General features: G+C 47.6%; 8 protein-coding genes across 8 annotated transcripts; 5 read left to right on the top strand and 3 right to left on the bottom strand.

The window, feature by feature from the left end:
• The first annotated feature begins 408 nt into the window (after positions 1-408).
• On the top strand, positions 409-3603 carry F4813DRAFT_358006 (glycoside hydrolase family 37 protein). The gene is made up of 8 exons (XM_049243186.1): positions 409-759; positions 813-1057; positions 1134-1296; positions 1365-1432; positions 1657-1837; positions 1899-1932; positions 2052-2955; positions 3110-3603. The coding sequence occupies exons 1-8, from the start codon at positions 578-580 to the stop codon at positions 3361-3363; spliced, it is 2031 nt and encodes a 676-aa protein (XP_049099787.1). The 5' UTR covers positions 409-577; the 3' UTR covers positions 3364-3603.
• Positions 3604-3986: 383 nt separating this feature from the next.
• Positions 3987-6140, top strand: F4813DRAFT_358004 (DUF1692-domain-containing protein). Its single transcript, XM_049243185.1, has 4 exons — positions 3987-4511; positions 4573-4753; positions 4808-5570; positions 5624-6140. Exons 1-4 carry the CDS (start codon positions 4319-4321, stop codon positions 5795-5797), a joined length of 1311 nt encoding a protein of 436 aa, XP_049099786.1. The 5' UTR covers positions 3987-4318; the 3' UTR covers positions 5798-6140.
• Positions 6141-8161: 2021 nt separating this feature from the next.
• F4813DRAFT_389086 (uncharacterized protein) lies at positions 8162-10408 on the top strand (the record flags this gene model as incomplete). Its single annotated transcript, XM_049246779.1, has 3 exons — positions 8162-10061; positions 10115-10253; positions 10309-10408. 3 exons carry the CDS (start codon positions 8162-8164, stop codon positions 10406-10408), a joined length of 2139 nt encoding a protein of 712 aa, XP_049099785.1.
• Positions 10409-11186: 778 nt separating this feature from the next.
• F4813DRAFT_60664 (pyridoxal phosphate-dependent transferase) lies at positions 11187-12857 on the bottom strand. The gene is made up of 3 exons (XM_049248695.1): positions 12443-12857; positions 12121-12379; positions 11187-12063 (listed from the first exon to the last, which is right to left on the bottom strand). The coding sequence occupies exons 1-3, from the start codon at positions 12696-12698 to the stop codon at positions 11238-11240; spliced, it is 1341 nt and encodes a 446-aa protein (XP_049099784.1). The 5' UTR covers positions 12699-12857; the 3' UTR covers positions 11187-11237.
• Positions 12858-13833: 976 nt separating this feature from the next.
• On the top strand, positions 13834-14566 carry F4813DRAFT_395984 (uncharacterized protein). Its single transcript, XM_049247774.1, has 4 exons — positions 13834-14083; positions 14145-14201; positions 14262-14380; positions 14438-14566. The coding sequence occupies exons 1-4, from the start codon at positions 13902-13904 to the stop codon at positions 14515-14517; spliced, it is 438 nt and encodes a 145-aa protein (XP_049099783.1). The 5' UTR covers positions 13834-13901; the 3' UTR covers positions 14518-14566.
• Positions 14567-15069: 503 nt separating this feature from the next.
• On the top strand, positions 15070-16090 carry F4813DRAFT_60591 (uncharacterized protein). The gene is made up of 2 exons (XM_049248694.1): positions 15070-15639; positions 15704-16090. Exons 1-2 carry the CDS (start codon positions 15373-15375, stop codon positions 16010-16012), a joined length of 576 nt encoding a protein of 191 aa, XP_049099782.1. The 5' UTR covers positions 15070-15372; the 3' UTR covers positions 16013-16090.
• F4813DRAFT_60577 (tartrate dehydrogenase) lies at positions 15919-17443 on the bottom strand. Its single transcript, XM_049248693.1, has 2 exons — positions 16976-17443; positions 15919-16901 (listed from the first exon to the last, which is right to left on the bottom strand). Exons 1-2 carry the CDS (start codon positions 17334-17336, stop codon positions 16168-16170), a joined length of 1095 nt encoding a protein of 364 aa, XP_049099781.1. The 5' UTR covers positions 17337-17443; the 3' UTR covers positions 15919-16167.
• Positions 17444-17754: 311 nt separating this feature from the next.
• Positions 17755-21447, bottom strand: F4813DRAFT_60569 (leucyl-tRNA synthetase). The gene is made up of 4 exons (XM_049248692.1): positions 21280-21447; positions 18987-21221; positions 18831-18933; positions 17755-18767 (listed from the first exon to the last, which is right to left on the bottom strand). Exons 1-4 carry the CDS (start codon positions 21338-21340, stop codon positions 17810-17812), a joined length of 3357 nt encoding a protein of 1118 aa, XP_049099780.1. The 5' UTR covers positions 21341-21447; the 3' UTR covers positions 17755-17809.
• Between the last annotated feature and the right edge of the window lie 242 nt (positions 21448-21689).

The raw sequence follows: 21689 nt of genomic DNA, 5'->3' as shown, positions 1-21689 counted from the left end.
ATGCCCAGGAACATCTCTCGTATCTAACTATCCACGTCCCTACATAGTCCCTGTTGTTACTCAATAACCATATGATGCGTTCACCTAGGTATATAGCCAAGTTCCAGAAAGCCCTACTCGGATAGCTCGGTCTATATCCCTGGTTACCTATGTAGGAAGGGTTACTTTCATTAACAGCTAAGACTGCCTGGATATTATCCCCACAACCAACTTTGTCTTCGTCAATAAATGTCCCAGTTAGTATAGGTCAACATCACAAGCAAGTATAAGATGGCATGACTGTGCCTGCTTGCCCAGCCACTACCCCAACCGGGGTATACGCAGGCACAGCAAGCTGCCCTGGCTCCCCCCTGCAAACAGCAGATAGCTTCCAGAGCTTCCGAGTTACATAGTGTTTACTCCAGCAACCATGCAGTCTACATAGCTGGCCAATCTATAAATTTACCTACGAGTCTCTCGTGTTTCCCCAAGTTACCGTCGCTCCGAGTGATCTTGTTCCTGCTCTCTCATTGTTCGACTTGTGATCCCGTATGATCTAGCTCATCGTCACACCAGAAGCTTAGACGTAGTATAAAACATGACAGGCCTACGGCGCCTAACGGCGGTATTGGCTTTCGTCTTGTCTCCTATCGTCTCCAGTCTCTACCAGAATGGCTCGTCCTTTGCGGCTTGCGACTCGCCCCTCTATTGTCAAGGTGACGTCCTAAAACAGATCGAATTAGCTCAGCCTTTCTCCGATTCCAAGACATTCGTAGACTTGTAATTGTCAAGCATCATTCAGATTAAAATTGCATCAGCTAATAGATAAGCAGGCCGACAAAGGCGCCCTTAGATGAAGTTCTTGCAGCCTTCGACAAGCTCGCTAAGCCTCTCAGTAACAATACAGAGCTTAACGATTTCTTGTCGACTTACTTTGGCCAAGCCGGGACCGAGCTAGCTCAAGTTCCAAGAGACCAGCTCGAGACTAATCCTGCGTTCCTAGATGATATTGAAGATTCTGTGGTCAAACAATTTGTAGAAAAGGTCATTGATATATGGCCCGATTTGACCAGGACTTGTAAGCAGTGTGTTGAAACGGGCGATCTTGAAATAGATCAGACCATGTCTGAATACACTAACACTGAGATCTGTAGATGTGGGTACCAGCAACTGCACGGGATGTGTCGATAGTTTCATTCCGATCAATCGCACTTTCGTCGTCGCCGGTGGCCGGTTCAGAGAGCCTTACTACTGGGACTCGTTCTGGATTCTAGAGGGTTTGCTAAGGACTGGTGGCAGTTTCACTCAGGTCTCCAGGTTAGCTGTCTACCTACCTCCTAACACTATGACTATAATACGAGTTTAGCGTACTAACACACTATCAGAAATATCATCGAAAATTTCCTTGATTTCGTTGAGCAATTCGGATTTGTTCCTAATGGTGCACGCATATGGTACGAATGGACAATCACTATTCTTTTCCACCTCCCAGCTCTATGTACCCATTCCCTTGACTATCCTTACACTTAAAAAAGCATCTCAAAACACAGAGGCTAACTCAGTTATAGTACGTTAACCACATATTTCCACATTCTCTTCACATACGTGGCCCTGCTTAGCAGGGGTGTCTGTTGAGTGAGAGATTATGATAATGGCGAGGGAATTAACACATAATAGACTATCTGAATCGCTCCCAGCCGCCCCTCCTGACGCAGATGGTTAAGACGTATATTGACTATACCAACGACACGAGCCTCCTCGAACGCGCGTTGCCTCTGCTCATTAAGGAGCATAACTTTTGGATAGAGAACCGCACATTAGCAATCACGTCGGGGGGTGACACCTTTCATCTTGCCCAGTAAGTAACGTCCAAGGATTGTGGTTTAATGACGCCCTACGTTCTAATATAAAATACGCAGTTATGAGGTCCAAAACACCGAGCCACGACCAGAGGTATGTGAATAATGTCATTTTCTTCTCTTAAGCCTAGAAATTCCCACAAGCTTAACAGTTATATAACTGCCAAACTGCCAAATCTCTTATCACGCGTATACATCTGACTTACGATGCAGTCATATCGCGAGGACTACATTACGGCCAACAATAGGTCATACTACGCAGCCTCCGGTATCATTTATCCCGAATCGCATCCTCTAAATGACAGCGAGAAGGCCGAGCTCTACTCTAATCTTGGCGCGGGAGCTGAATCGGGATGGGATTACAACACACGATTCATTGCCAACCCATCAGATGCCGCCAGGGACGTTTATTTCCCGCTACGCTCTCTCAATACCAACAACATAGTCGCTGTAGACCTAAACTCGATACTATATGCCAATGAGATGGTCATTTCAGATTATCTAGATAAGAGTGGTGATAGCACGCTGGCTACGGAATTCGAGCAGCTAGCTAAGAATCGGTCAGAAGCCATGTATGCGCTGATGTGGAACGATAAGTACATGAGCTATTTTGATTACAACCTAACCTCGGGAGCGCAAGACCTCTACGTGCCATCGGACGCGGACACTACCTCAGCGCAGAAAGCAGATGCCCCCGAAGGCTATCAGGTATTTTTCCACGGCGCTCAATTCTACCCCTTCTGGCTAGGCGCAGCTCCTCCGCCACTCCGGGACAATCCCCTAGCCGTGAAGCTCGCGTTCGAGCGCGTTTCAGACCTTGTCTCTGAGAAAGCCGGTGGTATCGCTGCCACAAACTACCGAACCGGCCAGCAGTGGGATCAACCGAATGTCTGGCCGCCACTGATGTATGTGCTCATGAAGGGTCTGCTCAAAACCCCTGCGACTTTCGGCAAAGAGGATCCTGCATATCTCGAAACCCAGGACCTTTCTCTTAAGTTGGCGCAGCGCTATTTAGATAGCACGTTTTGTACGTGGCGGGCGACGGGTGGCTCTACGGATGAGACACCAAAACTAGAGGGACTTGGTCCGGAGAATGTGGGAATTATGTTTGAGAAATGGTACGTATGGCAGTTCCAGAGTGTTCCAGACTAAGGCTAACATGATTATAGTATGTCCGTTACTCCTTCTATCATATATCCCCATGCCTCCTGAACGCATACCTCATTATACAGCAAACCTTTTAGGCCTTAGTAATTACTAACTCTTCATAGACGCTGACGACTCGACTAACGTTGCCGGCGGAGGAGGAGAGTACGAAGTTGTCGAGGGATTCGGGTGGACAAATGGCGTGCTGATCTGGGCGGTCGACACATTTGGCAACAAGCTGAAGCGACCAGATTGTGGTAATTTGACAGCAGCGGATGTCGACCGGAAGTTAAGAAAACGGGATTCTTTCGGTCAGCGAGCAGTTGAGTTATCCTCTTATGATGCTCGGTGGATCGCAAATCCCGGCCGGGCACGATAAAGGAGGTAAGGTGTGTTACATGATATATGTCAAGATGGGTCTGTAAACATACAGGCACTGTAACGTGGTCTAATAGCCTACATATTTAAGATATTTGTAATAACTATTGTCAGTATGAAAGAGTATAAAGTATGCGTTTCTTACTTCTATACAATAAGTACTGGGTCATAAAATCAAATCCATGAGGGGGCTTTACGATGAGAGGCTGCAACATAAATGAAATGCATATCTGATTTACAATATTAACAAGCTATAACTGTGAGAAATACACCATGTCTCTTTGGGTGATCTACTAAGGGTCCTAAGATTGGACCTAATATAATAATAGGTAACTAGTCTAGGTTAAGGAATAAGTATGGTGAAGTCTTGCTAATATAAGTTATAGGGTTTCTGAAGCTAACCAACAATCACTTCTTAGAAGATGTGGAGAGGTACCTGCCTGATTAGCATAATTTTAGAAAGGTACTTGAGTTTAAGTTCGAGTCTGCTTTATGTACATGGTGATGCATCTAAACCCTTGTACATATGTACGTAAGCTCCCTACCTGGTAGGCGCATACATATGTTCTAGCCCGCCTCTAAACGGACCCTAGTACATGCAGCTGGTCCCTGGGACTCGGCTCAATTGTTCGCTGGAAAGGTGAATGTGGCCTTTCGATTTATACACGTATCTTAATATGTACACACATGACATATCTCAAGTTTGCATCTATCCTAGCTTCTTGATCGTATTGTGATTTCCATTCTTTACTCCACGCTGAGCCCAGACATTCCAATGCGGCGTCTACGGTGATTTTATATAATTCTCTCTATTGGTTCTGGTTTTACCTTGCCATTGATTTTTCCTACGGCCTACCTACCTTACATAACGTAGGTACTAAAAAATAGACCTAGTCAAGGTTTTGTTCCCATCGCGCAGAAACTCGAGTTGATCTGACCCGCGCAACCTATCCGACATGCCTCCGAAATCGAGATTCACAAGGCTAGATGCCTTTACCAAGACCGTTGAGGATGCGCGCATACGAACTACCTCGGGCGGAATCGTCACCATTGTATCCCTGATCATCGTTTTCTATCTTGCCTGGGGGGAATGGTCCGACTACAGGAGGATAGTTATCCACCCCGAACTTATCGTCGATAAAGGCAGAGGTGGGTTAATAACAATATGCTCCCCTGTCTTGATTCAAGCTTCTTACACCCTCAATCGCAGGAGAGCGTATGGAAATTCATATGAATATCACCTTCCCTAGGCTGCCTTGCGAGCTCCTAACCCTTGACGTGATGGATGTCTCTGGTGAGCAACAGCATGGTGTTTTACATGGTGTGAAGAAAGTTAGACTGCAACCAATTACGCAAGGCGGCGGCGTCATCGATGTGACCGCTTTATCTCTGTGAGTCAGATCACCTTACTATCTGTTCTAATTCTACCCGGCTAACCAGCTCAGCCATGGCAAGGAAGAAACCGCTGAGCACCTAGATCCCAACTACTGTGGCCCCTGCTATGGCGCCCCTGCTCCCGCCAATGCCGCGAAACCCGGCTGCTGTAATACCTGTGACGAGGTTCGGGACGCATACCAGCAGGCGTCTTGGGCTTTTGGTAGGGGTGAAGGTGTCGAGCAATGCTTGCGGGAACACTACGCCGAGAGGTTGGACGAGCAGAGACACGAGGGGTGCCGAATTGAGGGCGCGATTCGCGTCAACAAAGTTATTGGTAACTTTCACTTTGCGCCCGGTCGAAGTTTCAGCAGCGGCAACATGCACGTTCACGATCTAAAGAACTACTGGGATAGCCCGGTTCGTCACTCATTTGAGCACGAGATCCACCAACTTCGCTTCGGACCTCAGCTCCCCGAAGACATTACGCGGAAGCATGCTAAAAACAGCCCTTGGACTAACCACCATATCAACCCTCTTGACCAAGTCAAGCAGACCACCGAGGATCCCGCCTTCAACTTTATGTACTTTGTCAAGGTTGTCCCTACTGCGTATCTTCCCCTAAGCTGGTCAACAGCGAACGGACACAATAGACAACTTGACGACGAGACCTGGTTGGGAGGCCTGGGCCACGCAACTGATGGCAGCATGGAGACTCACCAGTACTCGGTCACAAGCCACAAGCGAAGCTTGGCCGGCGGTGATGACGCAGCTGAAGGTCACCAAGAACGGATGCACGCGAGAGGCGGCATCCCTGGTGTATTCTTTTCTTACGTGAGTGTTCGGTTCGGCCCCTACCTATCGAAACAACTACTAACATGAAATAGGACATCTCCCCAATGAAAGTGATCAATCGCGAGGAACGTGCTAAAACTTTCACCGGCTTTCTAACAGGTCTATGTGCTGTGATCGGTGGTACGCTGACAGTAGCTGCAGCGGTTGATAGGGGTGTGTACGAAGGTGCAACGAGGCTGAAGAAGCTTCAATCAAAAAATCTTTAGAAAGTGCTACTGGGTACTATTTCAAATGTAAATTAAACGCCTGGTCATGATAGGTTATTTTGCTTGTTTCCGTAACGCATAGGAAAATGGAGTTGCCGGTGAGATTTGGATATCAGCCTTATCAGTCTTATCAGTCTTCCTAATTAAGATGCTCAAGTGTAATATTCCGCTAGATTGTTATTTTTAAGCTTGTGTCGAGAGTCAGCATTGGCTTATTCGGGGTAGTGTATTTTTACTTTTTGTGGAAGGATTTAACCGGCCGATTTGGCTGCTCTCGATATAGCACTTAAGGTTGTAGAAGACCATTACTCTAGCGGGTGGCTTAGATAAACACAAAAGTGACAATAATACCTGTTCCTTTATACCGAGTTACATCAAACAGCTAGTTATTATTATTGTCATCCTTTACTACGACTGGCTAGACTCCTTGATGTTATGTCGTCTTAGTCTCATGTATTTGATATGCCGACATTTTGATTCTTTACATATAATATGTCCGAACGTGTGCATATAATCTTTCTTGATGAAGGCTTATTTATTATTTGCCAAATAATTTTGCCCCTTGACGTCAATCTCCCGAAGAATCAGCTGAACCAGGTACTGGACACATTATGTAATTGTCCCTGAATTTGAATGTTCGGAGGTAAGGTACAATACACGTAGCTGGTTGGTTGGTGGCTTATGAGATATTGAAAATCTTGCATGGCCGCACGGTCTAACGGCGGGATCTCTCTCTACCTATTAGCGTAACTGGTTGGTGCCGAGACTGCGAGAGCAAACTTAATATTCTCGTATCTTCATGTAATAACTAGTACATCTATATCTGGCTGGGTTTAGATGGTTGGCTAATATTAATACTCCTAGAATTCACTAGCCTTATTTGGGGGGGAAATGCCACATCATTTTACTGCAAGTGGCTTTTAAGACTACAGGTACCTATGTAGTCCAAGCAATGGCGTCAAGGGGTAACTAACTTCAGATCCATTTTCCGCTCTTTAAAGCTGAGACTTGGATTCGTATGCAATTTGTTTCCAGTTGCTGTTTACTGGCGTAGTTGGTTTCTATTTGCGAGCTAGAAGGCGATGTTAGGGGCTTAGTTTAACGTAAACATTAATACGAGTTGTCTGTTTCTTACATATTTATGCGTGGCGTTAGCATATGTACTTTTCGTTCTGGGTATTATACATAGGTACCTAAGTGGCTATTTTGATATACCCAGACCTGTATTTGAATAGGTACATCAAGTTGAATTTATTGCACAGTACATACGTACCAAACTCTGTAACTAATTGACCTGTCATGCAGGATGCAGGATGCATTACATATTAGCTAATTCGAGTTCCTATGTCAAAATACCAATTCACCAAATAAGGAATGGCTGCCCCCGGATTACTTTCATTTCGGGAGACCGTGTGGCAGACAGTACTTAGGAACAGTAGGGGTTACCCAGCCGTTTGTACGGTTGTGTACATAGTACTAACCTAAGTAGTAGTAGTAGGGGCTCGGTAAGTCCCTTCTTACACTGTACTACGTACCTTACGCAATACTAGAAGCAATCTGGCTGGCTGCTGGCTCCTGGCTGCTGGCTCCTGGCTGCTGGCTCCTGGCTTCCTGGCTCTTTTGACCCTCTCCTTCTGACGATTGAACCCTGGGGTAATCTCAAATCAAACTTTTGATTGTTCACCTTCTCCTTAACTATCGTACACGTATTTTTGCTGACAAAGTAAAGATTCACTTTTCTATTCCTATTCTCTGTTGACCCTGCTGTTAAGGCTAGGTACTCCTTTGGTGATACCTTTCATCGTCCGTTCTTTGCACCTACACTTAACCTACTAACTTAGTTATTATTCGTACCTATCACTTTTCCCAGTCTCTCTTTCCTTTCACCCCTTTCGTCAACTTCGGATCTGATTGTATGCCTTTCTGCCACCTACGTACATATTACGCGGGCAGTATCGAAAAGAAGACGGCATTTTATTTCTTCGCAAACCTACCTGTAGTGCATTACAACCCTAACCACCTAAGCAATAGACTCATGTTTACGCTTACTTCGATCCTCTGAATACGCCGATCCTACATTCCTGTCGCATACCATTTTCTAGGTAGACCTACAAAGTCGACTTGATGTTTTATGCGCTCCTAGGGTATCGCCTTCACAAGCTTCGCTTTCGACTTACCAATACATATTAGATATCCGGTTGGATTGGGGACTACGCCTCCTCGGCATTCGGTTACCACCTGAATCCGCTCTAGTCGCCTGGTCTCCAGGCGGATCAGGAGATCCAACACTACGATTTATCTCAAGATCCATTACATTTACTAAACACCCATTTTGATACCAATTCCGATAATTTTTGCCTTACCATGGCCAATAGGCCTAATTTCATCGACCTCAGGGCCGATTCGTCAGCCTCGGTCAACAGCAGTGCCTCTCGTCCTCTAAGGTCACCGCGATTACATGTCGCTGGGGAGGTTCCTCCCGCCTTATCCCCCCTTGATGCCTTCGCTGCTCAGAGCCGCTTGCTTGCCAAGCAGCTCGAGGACAGCGCCAAAACTGGGAGACGGATGAGCCGTCTACCCCCATTGACAACAGAAAGCCCGTTAATTGTTCAAGGTCGTTCAGAATACTTTCGCTCTATGTCCTACGACTCGTCTGAGGAAGGACCTGAGACCCCCCAGCAAAATACCGGGCTTGGTTTGACTACAGAGGTGGAATCGCCATCAGAGCGGCCTGTTTCGATGCACCCTCGAATGAGTCGCATACCTCCCACGCCCGACCAATCGATACCAGTGCCTCCAAACCCATTTCTCGAAAACGCGCGCGGTCGACACCTTGAAAAGCTCCAGGAGGATGAAGGAATATATGGTGCGCGCCGAGAAGAATCACCTGGTGACTTGGAAAGTGTAGCAGATAAGGCAACGGACCATACACCAACAGAGCATGATATCGAACCCAGAGAGCTTTCGCCCACCAGCACCCGCTTTCCACCGTCCCCAGAGAAGCTCACCAAAACGACCTCCCATGAATCTGCTAGTTTAGTTCCGCCAAGGTCTATCTTCCCCAAGCGTTCTTCAAGTATAATGTCTGCACCTTTGGATGCTAATGACGATACCTTGAGTGCTTCTTTCTACTCACAACCATCCCGGAAGCTTTCATCGGGCAGTAGTTTCTCGGGGCCGGGTCTTGCGTCGCCAATTGCGCACTACCAAAGATCTCCCTCGATTAGTTCCGAGGCTTCTGCGCCTTTGCCACGTCCTGCTTTTAACTTTTCTCGACCGCTCAGCCGGACTGGCACGCCAGGCCTAGATCCACCAACTCGACAAGCTTCGTCGGACAGCCAACCATCCTTCGTACTTGCCGATGAGACTGCACACACCCCAGTTAGTATACACAGTGAGGCTTTCTTAGATGGTCATTCCACCGAGGACGGAAAAGGTGTTCCTTCATATATCTATTCTAAATACGCACTACCGAGGGGTAAGTCATTACAGCGCAACTCGGTTATTTTCCGCGATGAGCCGCAAAGGAGTAGTCAAGCGCCACCATCGCCTCCTACTAGGCCTTCGAGTTCCTCGTCGAGAACGCAAGAAGGTCAACACGCAGCCGATTCTCTCCTAGGACGTCCATCCATCGAACGAAGTAAACTTTCCAACGAGATGTCTTTAGAAGGAAGACAGTCGTCACCTGACCCAAGTCGTCCCTCAACTGACACGAGTAGACCATCTGAGGATGTGCCTAGGGGGCGCACCCTTACATCTCCACTCCATGACCAAGGCCGAGGACGAACGCCAATGTCGGTATCCACAAGTGACTCGGCTAGTACCATTAGGCCACCGAGGTCACAGCATTCTCATGCGCCTACAACCTCTGAAATGAGTGCGGAAGAGCATTTGGCAAAGGGCATTAAGTGTCACGAGGAGGGCTCTGTAAAAGAATCTACCTATCACCTGCGATTTGCTGCGCGTGCCGGCGACCCGACTGGTATGCTACTGTATGCGTTAGCTTGTAGACACGGATGGGGCATGCGAGCGAACCAGCGAGAAGGTGTCGAGTGGCTACGGAAGGCAGCCGATGTTGTGAGCGCCGAAATCGCAGAGGATGAGGATCATGCCAAGGAGGGTAAAACAGTTGATTTCATGGACCATAAAACCCGCAAGGCCCAATTTGCTCTAAGCATCTATGAGTTAGGTGTCAGCCATATGAATGGTTGGGGAATCGAGCAGGATAAAGCACTTGCTTTACGATGCTTCGAAATTGCCGGCAGTGAGTCAAACCTTGAAGGAAATATTCGAGGCGTAATCTAACAAATTTGATAGGTTGGGGTGATGTTGATGCTCTTGCCGAGGCTGGCTTCTGTTATGCTAAAGGCGTGGGCTGCAAGAAAGACCTTAAGAAAAGCGCCAAATTTTACCGCATGGCCGAGGCGAAGGGCATGAGTATGCCGGGGAATAGCTGGTTAGTTTTCTTTCGGCTAGGTGGCGCAATGCTTTTGACTAATATCATGTTATAGGATACACAAGGCGAAATATAGCGATGATGTTGGCAGCCCGAAATCGAAGCGCGGCCGAAGCAAGTCAAAAAGTCGGGCGATTTTCGGCAAGAAGACATAAGGAAAAGAAAATCGGAGGTGGACTACACGGTTATTGATTCGAGTCGTTTTAACTTGCTCGGCGTTCGGTGGCAGCATCTATCCAACAAAAGCAGCAAAGTGCCATTCCAATAGCGTGGTGATTAGGGGCCAGGCTGTGTCTCTTGTTTACAAACTGCCATTTTTACGCATAATACCCCCGATTATGAGCCAGTATCGAAAGAGGAGTACTGCTTCGAGTCGGAGTAGTTTGGCGCTAGGGTACAAATTGCGGGAGGACCGTGTCAATATCTGGGCTACCGTATATATGAAGAGCACTCTAAAAAGGAGCTGGCTCTTAAGAATATCCCATGTGCGTTGTATATAACGGCATCCTCTGCACAAATAAGTTAGGGAGGCGTTGAGGAGCAGATCGTGGACGGCAAGAAAGCCAGATCTAGATAGCCTAAAGTTTTGAGAAAAGGTGATGCTGAGAGATGTATGACCCGCTAGAGAAAGCTGGGTAATTTCTAAGATTTTCGGGTGTTCTTGAGAAGAAGAGCAGGGCGAGTTTTTCTCCTGTTACCTCTTATACTGTCAAACGTATCTATTCCCATCGCACGACTTGTGCGCAGACCACCAGAGCTCAGAGTTTTGGCATTTTATATGACAGTGCCGTTTTTGAGCACTGTTCTGTGTTTGCTAGTATTTACTCCTTCGCGACTGACGTACTTGAAGGTACAATTCTTAAGGATATGAAATTTTAGTTTGGTACGCACCTCATACAGAGAGATGTTATTTAAGAAATGTGTACAGTGAGGGTAATCAGGCTAATCGAGGATCGCACAACTTCTCCGGCCCGTCCCATCACGTTAAGGATTACTTCCGTAAGGACCCAGGCCTTCAGCCGTCTCACAGGGTTCGTCGGAATGGCTAGCCCCTTTCTCAGCAGCGATTTTCTCAAAGACACCAACCAATCTCTGGAGAGCTTCCTCGCCAACCTGGTAGTGTGTTATAATACGATTACCATTCAGTTTCAAGCCGGCTTGTCGACCTAATTCGACAAACCTGGACGGTGTGGTGTTTAAGGATTGTAAGTCAAGCCAGACCATGTTCGTCTGGACGGGAACATCCACCTTGCCACCTAGGTCCGTCCACATCTTCTCCACGCGCTTGGCTGTCGCGTGCGTGTCTTGTAGTAGTCCACCCTCGCCGTGGGGTCCTTTCCCGAAGGTCACGTCGACTGCTACCCTAGCCGCGGCCGTAACGACACCGGATTGACGCAGACCGCCGCCGAGAGCTTTGCGCACCCATCTCGCATGCTTTATGAGTGGCTTACTGCCGACGATTATACTTCCGATCGGAGCACCTAGACCCTTAGAGAAGCACAGGGAAACGGTGTCGAAGTATTGGCAGAAGTCCTGCAGCGACCCGCCGGCGGAGGCGACTACCTCCCATAGCCTAGCACCGTCACAATGCATAAGTATGCCGTGCCCCCGCGCAAACTCCGAGATCCTGCGAACCTCGTCTAGGGGTGTGACTAGGCCGGCTAGCGAATTTTCGAGGCTGATGACGCGCGTTGGGCAGGAATGCACTTCGTCCCCGAGTGTGACGTTGGATTGGATATCCTCTAGAGTCAGGTAATTGCCGTTACTAGGCACTACGGCCTTGATCATGGCACCGGATAGAGATGCAACACTGTGTATTGCAATAGTCAGCCCCCAGGAGGATACAGCGGTAGACGGTGGCGTTTACCCTCCAGCTTCGTATTGGATAATGTGAGAACGGTGATCAGTCAGCACGCCGTGGGGAGGCTGGGTGAGCAAGGTACGTAGAGCGATTTGATTCCCCATCGTACCAGAGAGAACAAATAGACCAGCTTCTTTGCCTGTTAGTGAGGCTACGTGCGCCTCGAGGTCTGTGGTGGTCGGATCTTCTTGAAACACGTCATCTAGTAACGTCGTTTTCTGAATAGCAAATAACATAGCTTGAGTTGGAGTTGTCATAGTATCGCCTATGTGTGCATGAGAGTTAAGTACCCAGTATAAGAAGCTGGGTTAAAGGGGCAACGACTTACTTCTCAGGTCAAAAGCAGCAGCACCTCGATGGCCAAGCCAGCTGCTGGTCGGTTCGGTTTCGAATTTGTCCATGGTAGGCGACGTAGTTGCAGGCGAAGAATGAAGAAATCTAAGATGATTAGTAGGTCGGAGCAGGACTGAAGGTAACGGCGGGGTCGCCAGATATTTTATAGTCTGGAGTCGGCGTATGGACCGGCCGAGCCTCGTGCCTCCGGCGAGTACCGTTCTAAGCAGAGGCATCCCGAGAATATCCATGGTTAATACGGACTATTGCCTACTTGGAAAAGAGTGCTTGAGATGCGTGGTTATCGCATTGCCGTATAAGTGCACTAATGTATGGATAGATACATAGTTTCAAGGTTGATTAGCTGCTTCGCTTCACAAAGCCGGGTAAATGGGGGGTAAGGGGGTTATCACACTACCAAGTGATACCAGCCGTCGGGGGATAGCTTAATCAGGCGTTACGCATACAAAGCCAACCAATGAAAGCCAATGTTCCATGGAGAGGACTGCTATATCTACAAAGCAACTCCCCTTTTCAGCTCGCCGGATGACATACATGATGAACCATAGCTACCTAATTAAGAGATATTTATGATAGTTGAATAGGTAGATGGCCAACCCATGTATAGTTAAGTGACGGTGCAGTAGTTTGGACAGTAGTTTAGATTTGTATTTGTTGTCTAAGGTCAAAATCCATTCAGTGGTCTTAACACTGTGGGAGTCTCTTTATTTCGTGTTACTGTAGTTAAAAATCATGAGCCCCTTCGTGATACACGACATAGGATGCACAGCATAGAACACACCGGAGAGCTTATATCAACTTGTGCTAAGACTCTCGCACTGCTTACACGAAAGCCAGACCTTGGCGCAAGACACAGCAAATTATTCCGTCCCAAGGTGAATAAACTTAATTTATACGCAACTTGTTGGTAAAACATAGGTAATTATGTGCTTAGGTAGGTGCGTTACCCCTAACGTGTTATCCCTAACGTGTTGCCCCTTAATATGCTGAGGTTTGCTGTTTCGTGAGGAAAGCGTGACCCTACTTATAATTAGAACGTCTCTATCGTATTGGTGCGGTTTGAGATGAAAGCTTATAGGAGGCAGTTACATATGTTTCGTCCCGTAGTGGTGCTTCTAATTCTACCTCCTGGCCTTTAGATGCATCTCAAACCACATGTAGTCGTTCTCTAAGAATCTATCAGACACGCGCGTAGAGCGCGTATATACGCGGCTGACAACAGGTGCACAACCCTTTTTTTTCTTTCTAGGCAACACATCATAATCCGACTGAGTCACTCCCTCACATACCTCAGTCGAATTGCCTGCTTCTTCATCCGCATCCATCCTTCTCGCTGTCTATGCTCATCACTTCCCACAACGCGGAAGCTGTCACTCCTTTACTCCTTGTGAAAGGATCACCGAAAACAACCAAAGGCATAATAAGGTTATATTATGAACACGATGAAGTCCTTCACTACCATCACCGCAGTAGTAATTGGAGCTGCTGCTCAAGTAGCCAATGCTCAAGGCTTCGTTTCCAACTGCACCTGGCAGACTGGCTTCATGTCAGACAATTACCTTGGAATGTACTGCAACAACAACAACTGGGCCGAGTACAGCTACGACTGGACTTGGTAAGTCTTCATAGACAAAGACTATTTTGACTGTATTTACTTACTCGGAGACTCGGTAAAGGCTCGACACCAACGTCTGCCTAACCAACTACGGTGGCAAGCTCTACCCCTACGCCAGGTATGAGACCTTGTCCGCGTCTTACATCTTTCTTGGTTTGTTAACATGAATGTTGGGCAGTGGAAGCTACTGGTCTACCTGCGGCAACTGCGCGGTTCGCGGGAGCAACGTCGACTTCATCCTGACTTGTGACTGCCTCAATGGCCAAGGCCGTTTCGCCTCTACTACCTACGATCTCAGTACGATTTCCTGTCTTATATTAATGACAGTGTTAACAGTACTAACCCATTATCCAGATCGTGTTATCTGGAATCACGATGGTTTTCTAGGCTGCTTCAACCACATCGGAAACAAGACAGAGAAGGGTCCATTCTAGTCTGGGATACTACTCGACTATGTGATATACGCCAGGCTTCAATTCAGAATACGTGATACCCACCCATGCCCGTATCCCATGCCCGTATCATCCGTTTACTGAGAGGTTTCAAGGAATATGGAGGCCGTGGTGGTGAACTGCCCATGTAGTAGATTAGCTTATGATATAGCCGCGCCTTATAGGGCTGAGGTGCTTTGACTTTAATTCATTGCGATACGACTTAGTACATACGTTCCACAGATAGCACACTCGTATATGTAATACGTGCTTCTCAGGCTTTTAGTCACGTTGAGCAGAATATATGACTAGTTCCCTTCCTACACTCATACTTACAGCACCTCAGGGTCACTTACTCACGAACGCGATTAAATCAAGTAAAACAATGATAACTTTCCATACAGTAATATACACGTCGTTATCACTTATAGACGACTAAAAGTTCATATCAGTAATTTGTCAGGGATTCTTTGTTATCCCTGTAGCGCGAACCTGGGGATTATGGGTCTTCATACATACTAACACCGCGAATACCATCAAATTTCCTAGTTCAACCTAACCTAGCCTGTTATTATGAGTGACCCACATAGTAAGATGCTCTTTAATAATATTATAAGGCTACAAGCCAATGCGCAGGGGAAGCTATGGATAGTCACGGTTAGTCTCATTCTTCGCTATCTATACTAAGTGAAGATCATGTTAGGTATATAACCAGATGTCTGTATAGTATATACCGCGTCCTTCATTTTCATTTCTTACGGTTACTTTCTTTTACTTCTCAGTCGCCCCTTTGCTCACGCCTATTGCAGACTTATCTGCATTTCACTCGTTAAATTCACTATCGCTGTCTAATTCAAAATGATTTTCCTGTCCAAGTTGTCCATTCAGGCCCTTGCGCTCGTAGCTAGCTTTGGCGCCGTGTCCGCGAGACGCTCACCGAATCTTCATCGTCCGTATATCGCGGCCGCGAACCAGGTCGAGAGCCATGTTGAGTCGCGCGCTACGGGTACTGGACCTAAGGGTTTCCTTACGCTTGACGATGGTGCGCACGTTGAAGGTTTCCACGCTACGTCCGTGCACAGCGCTTCCGCGGACCCGGGTGATAGCTTCAGCACTTGCTTAGAGGTACGTTTGTCGATACCCTTCTTGCTTTAAGTCTTCGCACGGCGGAATTAAGTTTATGCCGTAGGATACCACAGCCTCTGTAGCCGACTGCCAGGCCGTCATTGGCGATATCCGAGCCAATAACGGGACCATCAAGGTAGCCGGAGGATTCTGCTTGAACTGGTGGGAAGGCGGTTGTCTTGGTCGGGTGTGCGGTGGTAAGAGTCAGGAGAGTTTCTCGGAAGATTCACAGTGGATCGCGGACACGATCGCTGCCTCGATTCTCGACACGTGTATCGCCGAGGGGAAAAGCGGTGCAGCAGCCGACTGCGCGGGTGTTAGTACTACGTGCGGGACGTATAAGCTGTCACTGCAGGCGTACACGGGTATTTAAGCGCCGAGTCGGGCGTGTTGTTCTTTTAGTTTGTTATGGGACCAAGATGAAAGAGTATATACCAATCTGGATGTAGCAATATAGATATGACAGCGAATACGGGATAGGAACGCAGTAGGCAATATCCAAAACCTATACGCTCTACGCTCTACGCTCTACTTCCCAGCCGCAAGGATTGCCGCCTCAATAGCATCTCCCAGGGTTTTTGTAGTACCCTTTCCGCCCATATCAGCCGTAATAACACTCTGATCCCTCTGCGCGAGCACCGTCTCAATGGCCTGCAACACCGCCGCAGCAGCATCCTGGTATCCGAAATGCTGAAGTAGCATTTGACCCGCCCAGATCATGCCTACGGGGTTCGCGATGCCCTTGCCAGCGATATCGGGCGCACTTCCGTGCACCGGCTCGAATAGGCTCGGGAATCGCCGGTCCGGGTTGATATTGGCCGACGGCGCAATCCCGATTGTACCCGTGCAGGCTGGCCCGAGGTCGGATAGGATGTCGCCGAATAAGTTGCTGCCGACGACGACATCGAAGATTTGGGGCCGCTGGACGAAATGCGCGGTTAGAATGTCGATGTGGTATTTGTCTACATTGACGTCGGGGTATTTGCTTGACATCTCGCGGACGCGGGAGTCCCAGTATGGCATGGTGATGCTGATGCCGTTGCTCTTGGTCGCGCTTGTAAGACGCTTCCGCGGCCGGCTTTGCGCAAGGTCAAAGGCGTAACGAAGGACTCTGTCGATACCAGTGCGCGTCATCACCGTTTCTTGGATAACTGTCTCCCTGTCCGTCCCCTCAAAAATCTTACCTCCGATGCTACTATATTCGCCTTCCGTGTTTTCCCGCACGATCCAGAAGTCGATATCTCCAGGCTTCCGACCGGCCACTATTATTGTGTTAGTGTGTCGGATAGTGATAATGAAGACTTATAAGGATGGCTTATAGAAGCGTAATACGTACGAGGACAATCAACACCAGCCAACAGCCGACACGGACGAAGGTTGATATACTGATCGAATTCGCGTCTAAACTTCAACAAGCTCCCCCATAACGACACCTCATCTGGCACCAAATCCGGCATGCCAACGGCGCCGAAGTAGATAGCATCAAACCCGCTAAGAGACTCTTTCCAGTCCGCCGGCAGCATGTCCCCATGTTTCTTATAAAAGTCACAACTAGCAAAATCAAACGTCTGGAAGCTCAACGAGATACCATACACCTTAGCCACCGCCTCGAGACATCGGACACCATATGGCATCACTTCGATTCCGATGCCATCGCCTGGGATAACGGCAATCTTTAGCGGGCTGCTGGCCATCATCTTGGTTCGTGAGGATGGTGAAGAACGTGAGGGGTCGGTTCAAAGGCGGCGCAGTTTTGCGAATGTCGCTTATTGGTGGAGTAATAATAATACAGCAACCAGTGAAGAGGGAGAGAGAAAGGAAAAAAAAAAAAAAAAAACCTTGCCCCCCTTAAGTTTATTTAACTATACTTGTTTATCTCACATCAATGTTAAACCCCCGAGCCTTCGGTTAAAAAACAACGTCACTTATTACCGATGCCTTAAACCCCTATACAACACTACTATCACTACGCAACCTACTTGCGAGCCTCGGCTTAAGTATTTTACTGTCTCATTTTCGTTAACTCTGTCAGTAGATAGGCTAGCTAGTTCTCTCGGGTAGAACATTTAAAACCCACCAGGATATATGATCCTGTAAGGACTTTGTGTTGTTTTTATTTTCTTCCCTCTTCTCATTCATACCTAACATGAGTCTACTTATTCCCTTTCAACTATGCCTCGATGTTCTCAAACAGAAACGACGGCTGGCCAGGGACAGCCTGCTCCGCAATCGGGGACTTGATGTCGATCTCTCCGCCGTGTACTAGGTCGGTTCCCGTCTTGCTGCCCTCGGTTACTAACAAGACATTGACATCTGATAACCCTGCCGCTCTCTTTAAACCGGGCACCATGGCCGTGACAGTCTTGGACTCGTCGAAGTCCAATTTACGTTCCATCACAACGTCGATCGACTCTCCGTTACGAAGCCTTTTCTTGAGGAGCTGCACAAATGGCATCGCTTCCTTCACTTTGCCTATCTTAGCAATGCGACCGCTTAGCTCCTTGTCGGTGCACTTCTGCGTCCTGGTCGCTTCATCCCACGTCTCCCTAATCAGACCGACGCACTCATTCTGCCACTTGGGGAATTCTCGAGTTATGAAAATCGTCAGCTTCTTGGGTTTCTTAGGGTCGAAGTTCATTTGCTTTCCCTTGGCCATCTTCTTTATCTGCACCGACTCCGCCGACGTGATATTAGACTGTGTCGTGAGAACGTAGGCGCGGGCCGCGCTAAGGCCGGCATTGGCCTCTGGCACCTCGGGCCACCGGGCCACCTGTATCGTTCGGGCTTCGTGAAGTATCTCGAGCCAGATGTACTCGGACCAGTGTGGTGCAATCGGGGCGAGAGATAGTGCTTGTAGTCTTATGTACTTGAACACCAACTCCTTGTTCAACGGGATTCCAGCCGCCACACAAGCGCCTCTGTACACATCCTTTGCATTTATCAGGTCATAGAAACATGATTTCAGGGCCATCTTGTAGTTCGTTTCCTCGTAATGATTATTTGCCTCCTGCAGTAGCGTATTCATTTCGTTATCAAAAAGTGCGTCTTCGAAGTCATTCAGCTCCGTTCGCAGATCCTGGCTCTTAGCCATCTCTTCGCACCATTCCCTCAGGGTGTGTAGTCGAAGGCTAGTGATAGCAACATATTAGTTCATCTATCGCTGAACTACAGCTAATATCTGGATGACTTACATAGTGTTGTCGGCGACGTCCTCGACAAAATTAGAATCTTGAATGGTATCTCCAGCGTCCGCAAGAGCAATACGAGACGCATCTGCGCCGAATTTCTTCACCACTGCAGCCTAGTTAGCAACGTTTGCGAAGAATAAATACCTGGCGCAAGCTTACCATCATCGAGAGTCATAAAATTGCCAGTGCTCTTAGACATCTTTTCGCCGTTAAGCTGCAGATGTCCATTTACTCGAATAGACTTGGGCCAGTACTCCCTAGGGAATAGTGCGATATGGTTGTAGAGGAAAAAGGTAAGGTGGTTGTTGATCAGGTCCTTGCCGCTCGCTCTCAAGTCAAGTGGGTAGAAGTATTCGAATTCGCGGCGCATCGACTCCAGAGTCTCCTTGGGAATTTTTGACTTGGCTAGGATATCATCGGTAAGACTCGCGCGGCAAAAGATATAATCCCAAACCTCGTCAATCATCTGTTCCGGTGCAATGTTGCCGCTGCCTTTTTCCCGTCCGAAGAGGTCACTATGGAGGAAATGAGCAACGGTATAGTAACTCATGTAAACAGTCGAATCACTTAAACTTTCCACCAGGAATTCAGGCGCCCATGGAAGTTTTGAGCCGAGACCGTATGTCCTAGCGCATGCCCATTGCTTAAGCCAGTCAAGAACTCCTAAGAATGCATTGCGCGCGTCGCTCGAATAAGTGTTGAGGCCATCTCCATTCTTGTTCTCGACATAGTTGGTAGCGATTGTGCGCCACGAATCCTCTCCGTAGTCGATATAATACTGCTCCATGAGTGCGACCGTACACTCATCGCCACTCCTGCTGACAACTTTGTTCTCAGGCTCTGCGTATTCGAAGGCAAGACCAGCTTCAATCAGTTGAGCTCGAACCTTGGGCTTGGCATCTGCTACCTTTTCACCTTTGAAGTCTCCTACCAACATGTAGCCCTGGTAGAAACCCTCCTTGTAAGCTAACTCTTTAGCCTCTTTGAGTTGCTTCACATCCTTCGGAGACGCAATCTTTAACTTTTTGACTAGTTCCAAGGCGAGCAAGTCCGAAGTAGGCGTCCGGATAATAGGGAGAATATTAAGCTCCGCCCACTCCTTCTGTATCTTGTAATAATCGGCCTTTTTAGCCAAGTCCGTTATCGTGGCATAATCGTCAGGCGAATCCGAGGGCACGCATGTCACTACTCCAGTTCCTTTGGTCTCAAGTATCGACTCCATGGGAAGTACCCGAACTCCATCCTTGTGGAAGCTAAGAGGGGCATTAACCAGTGACCCAATGAGATCCGAGCCATCAATCTCGGTTATCTTCTTGATAACACCTTCTTGGGCGAATATTTCCTGGTAAGCCATATTCTTAGCACCTCTTTCTGTCATCACATAGTATTCCCCCGGGGCGGCTTCGTAAACGCCGTAGGTAATCTTCGGCGAGACGAAGCAAGCCACTTGTCCATACATAGTCTCCGCTCGTAGGGTTGCCGGAACCAGGTATATTTTGGCATCGTCGGGAAGCTTTCCTTGTAGGATCTCTTGAGCTTTGGAGGCAAACTCAAGTACCCGCATCTTGATAGCCACATATAATTGAGGGTTAACACCCTCTCCTTCGCTGCGGTCATGGTCCATGCAGGGCTGTCCATCTTTAATTGAGTAAATAGTATGCCGTTTTCCAAACTTGATCTTGTCCAACTCTCTTAGTCGGATCATCTGCCAGCGGACAAACGCATCGAAATATGGATTGGCATCCGTTGTGACAAATTGTCTGCGCCAATCGATCCTACTGCCAAAGTTACTCAGATCAAGCTTGCAGAGAGGCGGGAAGTACTCCAGCCAGTAGGCCGGGTCGGCGAAGAGGTGTATTTGTTGGACGGGAATGCCCATGGCTTGCATGATCTGGAATTGGTACTTCATTTTAACCGCCTTCGCGGCGGCCTTGCCTTTCTTTGCGGTGAATTTTGTCACATCCTCCCTCTCTCTCTGGGCCGGCGCGGCAACTGTCTGGGCTATGGGCTCCTCTTCCTCTTTGTACTTTTCGAACTCCTGACCGAACATCCCGACCTCCTTGGCGAGCTTGTCGGCGGAAGCCTTGATCGGCAAGCCAGTACAATGGTATCCTTGCGGCCACAGGACATTGATTCCCTTCATACGAGCGTAGCCGACATGGAATTCTACCTTACTGAACGAAAAAGCATGGCCCACGTGGAGACGTCCATTTGTATAAGGGAAGGCAATTGTTCCGAAGAATTTTGGGAACTTCTCTCGCAACTCGGCGGCGGAGATGGAATGGAGAGGGATGTCAGCCGTTGACGGCGCATCAGCATTGAAAAGTCTTTGGCTTTCCCATTCTTGCTGGTATTTTTTCTCGATCGCGATTAGGGAATCTCGCTTTTCAGTCCCTCCAGGATACTGTCAGATTCACTACTGCAAAACGAAGTAAGAAGTTGTGTGCTTTACCTTTAAGGTCTTTAAGGGTTGCATTCTGAAGCCCTTCTGCGATCTTGAGGGGATCTGCCATGGTGATATTACCTTATCACAATACCTTGCAAATGTTTGGTGATAAGGTTGCGATGAAGAAAAATACTTGTTAATCCGAGTAGTGGAAAGTTTCGAGTCATAACTTACCTGATGGAGGGGCAGAGGGGTAAGCACCTTTAAAATAATATTGTAACGATGATTGAAAGGTTATGCATTAAATAGATTAATCCTTTTAAAGGAATTTTTAGACTTGAATTTTAAAATTAATAAAATAATTGTTAAAAATTATTAAATTATATTTACGTTATATATATCATAAATTAAAAATTAAAATTAAAATTAAATTATAAAAAATAAATTAAAATAAAATAACTTATTATTATTATTAT

The sequence above is a fragment of the Daldinia decipiens genome (assembly GCF_022478715.1).
Source record: "Daldinia decipiens strain CBS 113046 unplaced genomic scaffold F4813scaffold_15, whole genome shotgun sequence".
NCBI classification, from domain to species: domain Eukaryota; kingdom Fungi; phylum Ascomycota; class Sordariomycetes; order Xylariales; family Hypoxylaceae; genus Daldinia; species Daldinia decipiens.
The sequence above is the reverse complement of the archived record's forward strand: the minus strand, read 5'-3'. Positions and strand labels throughout refer to the sequence as shown.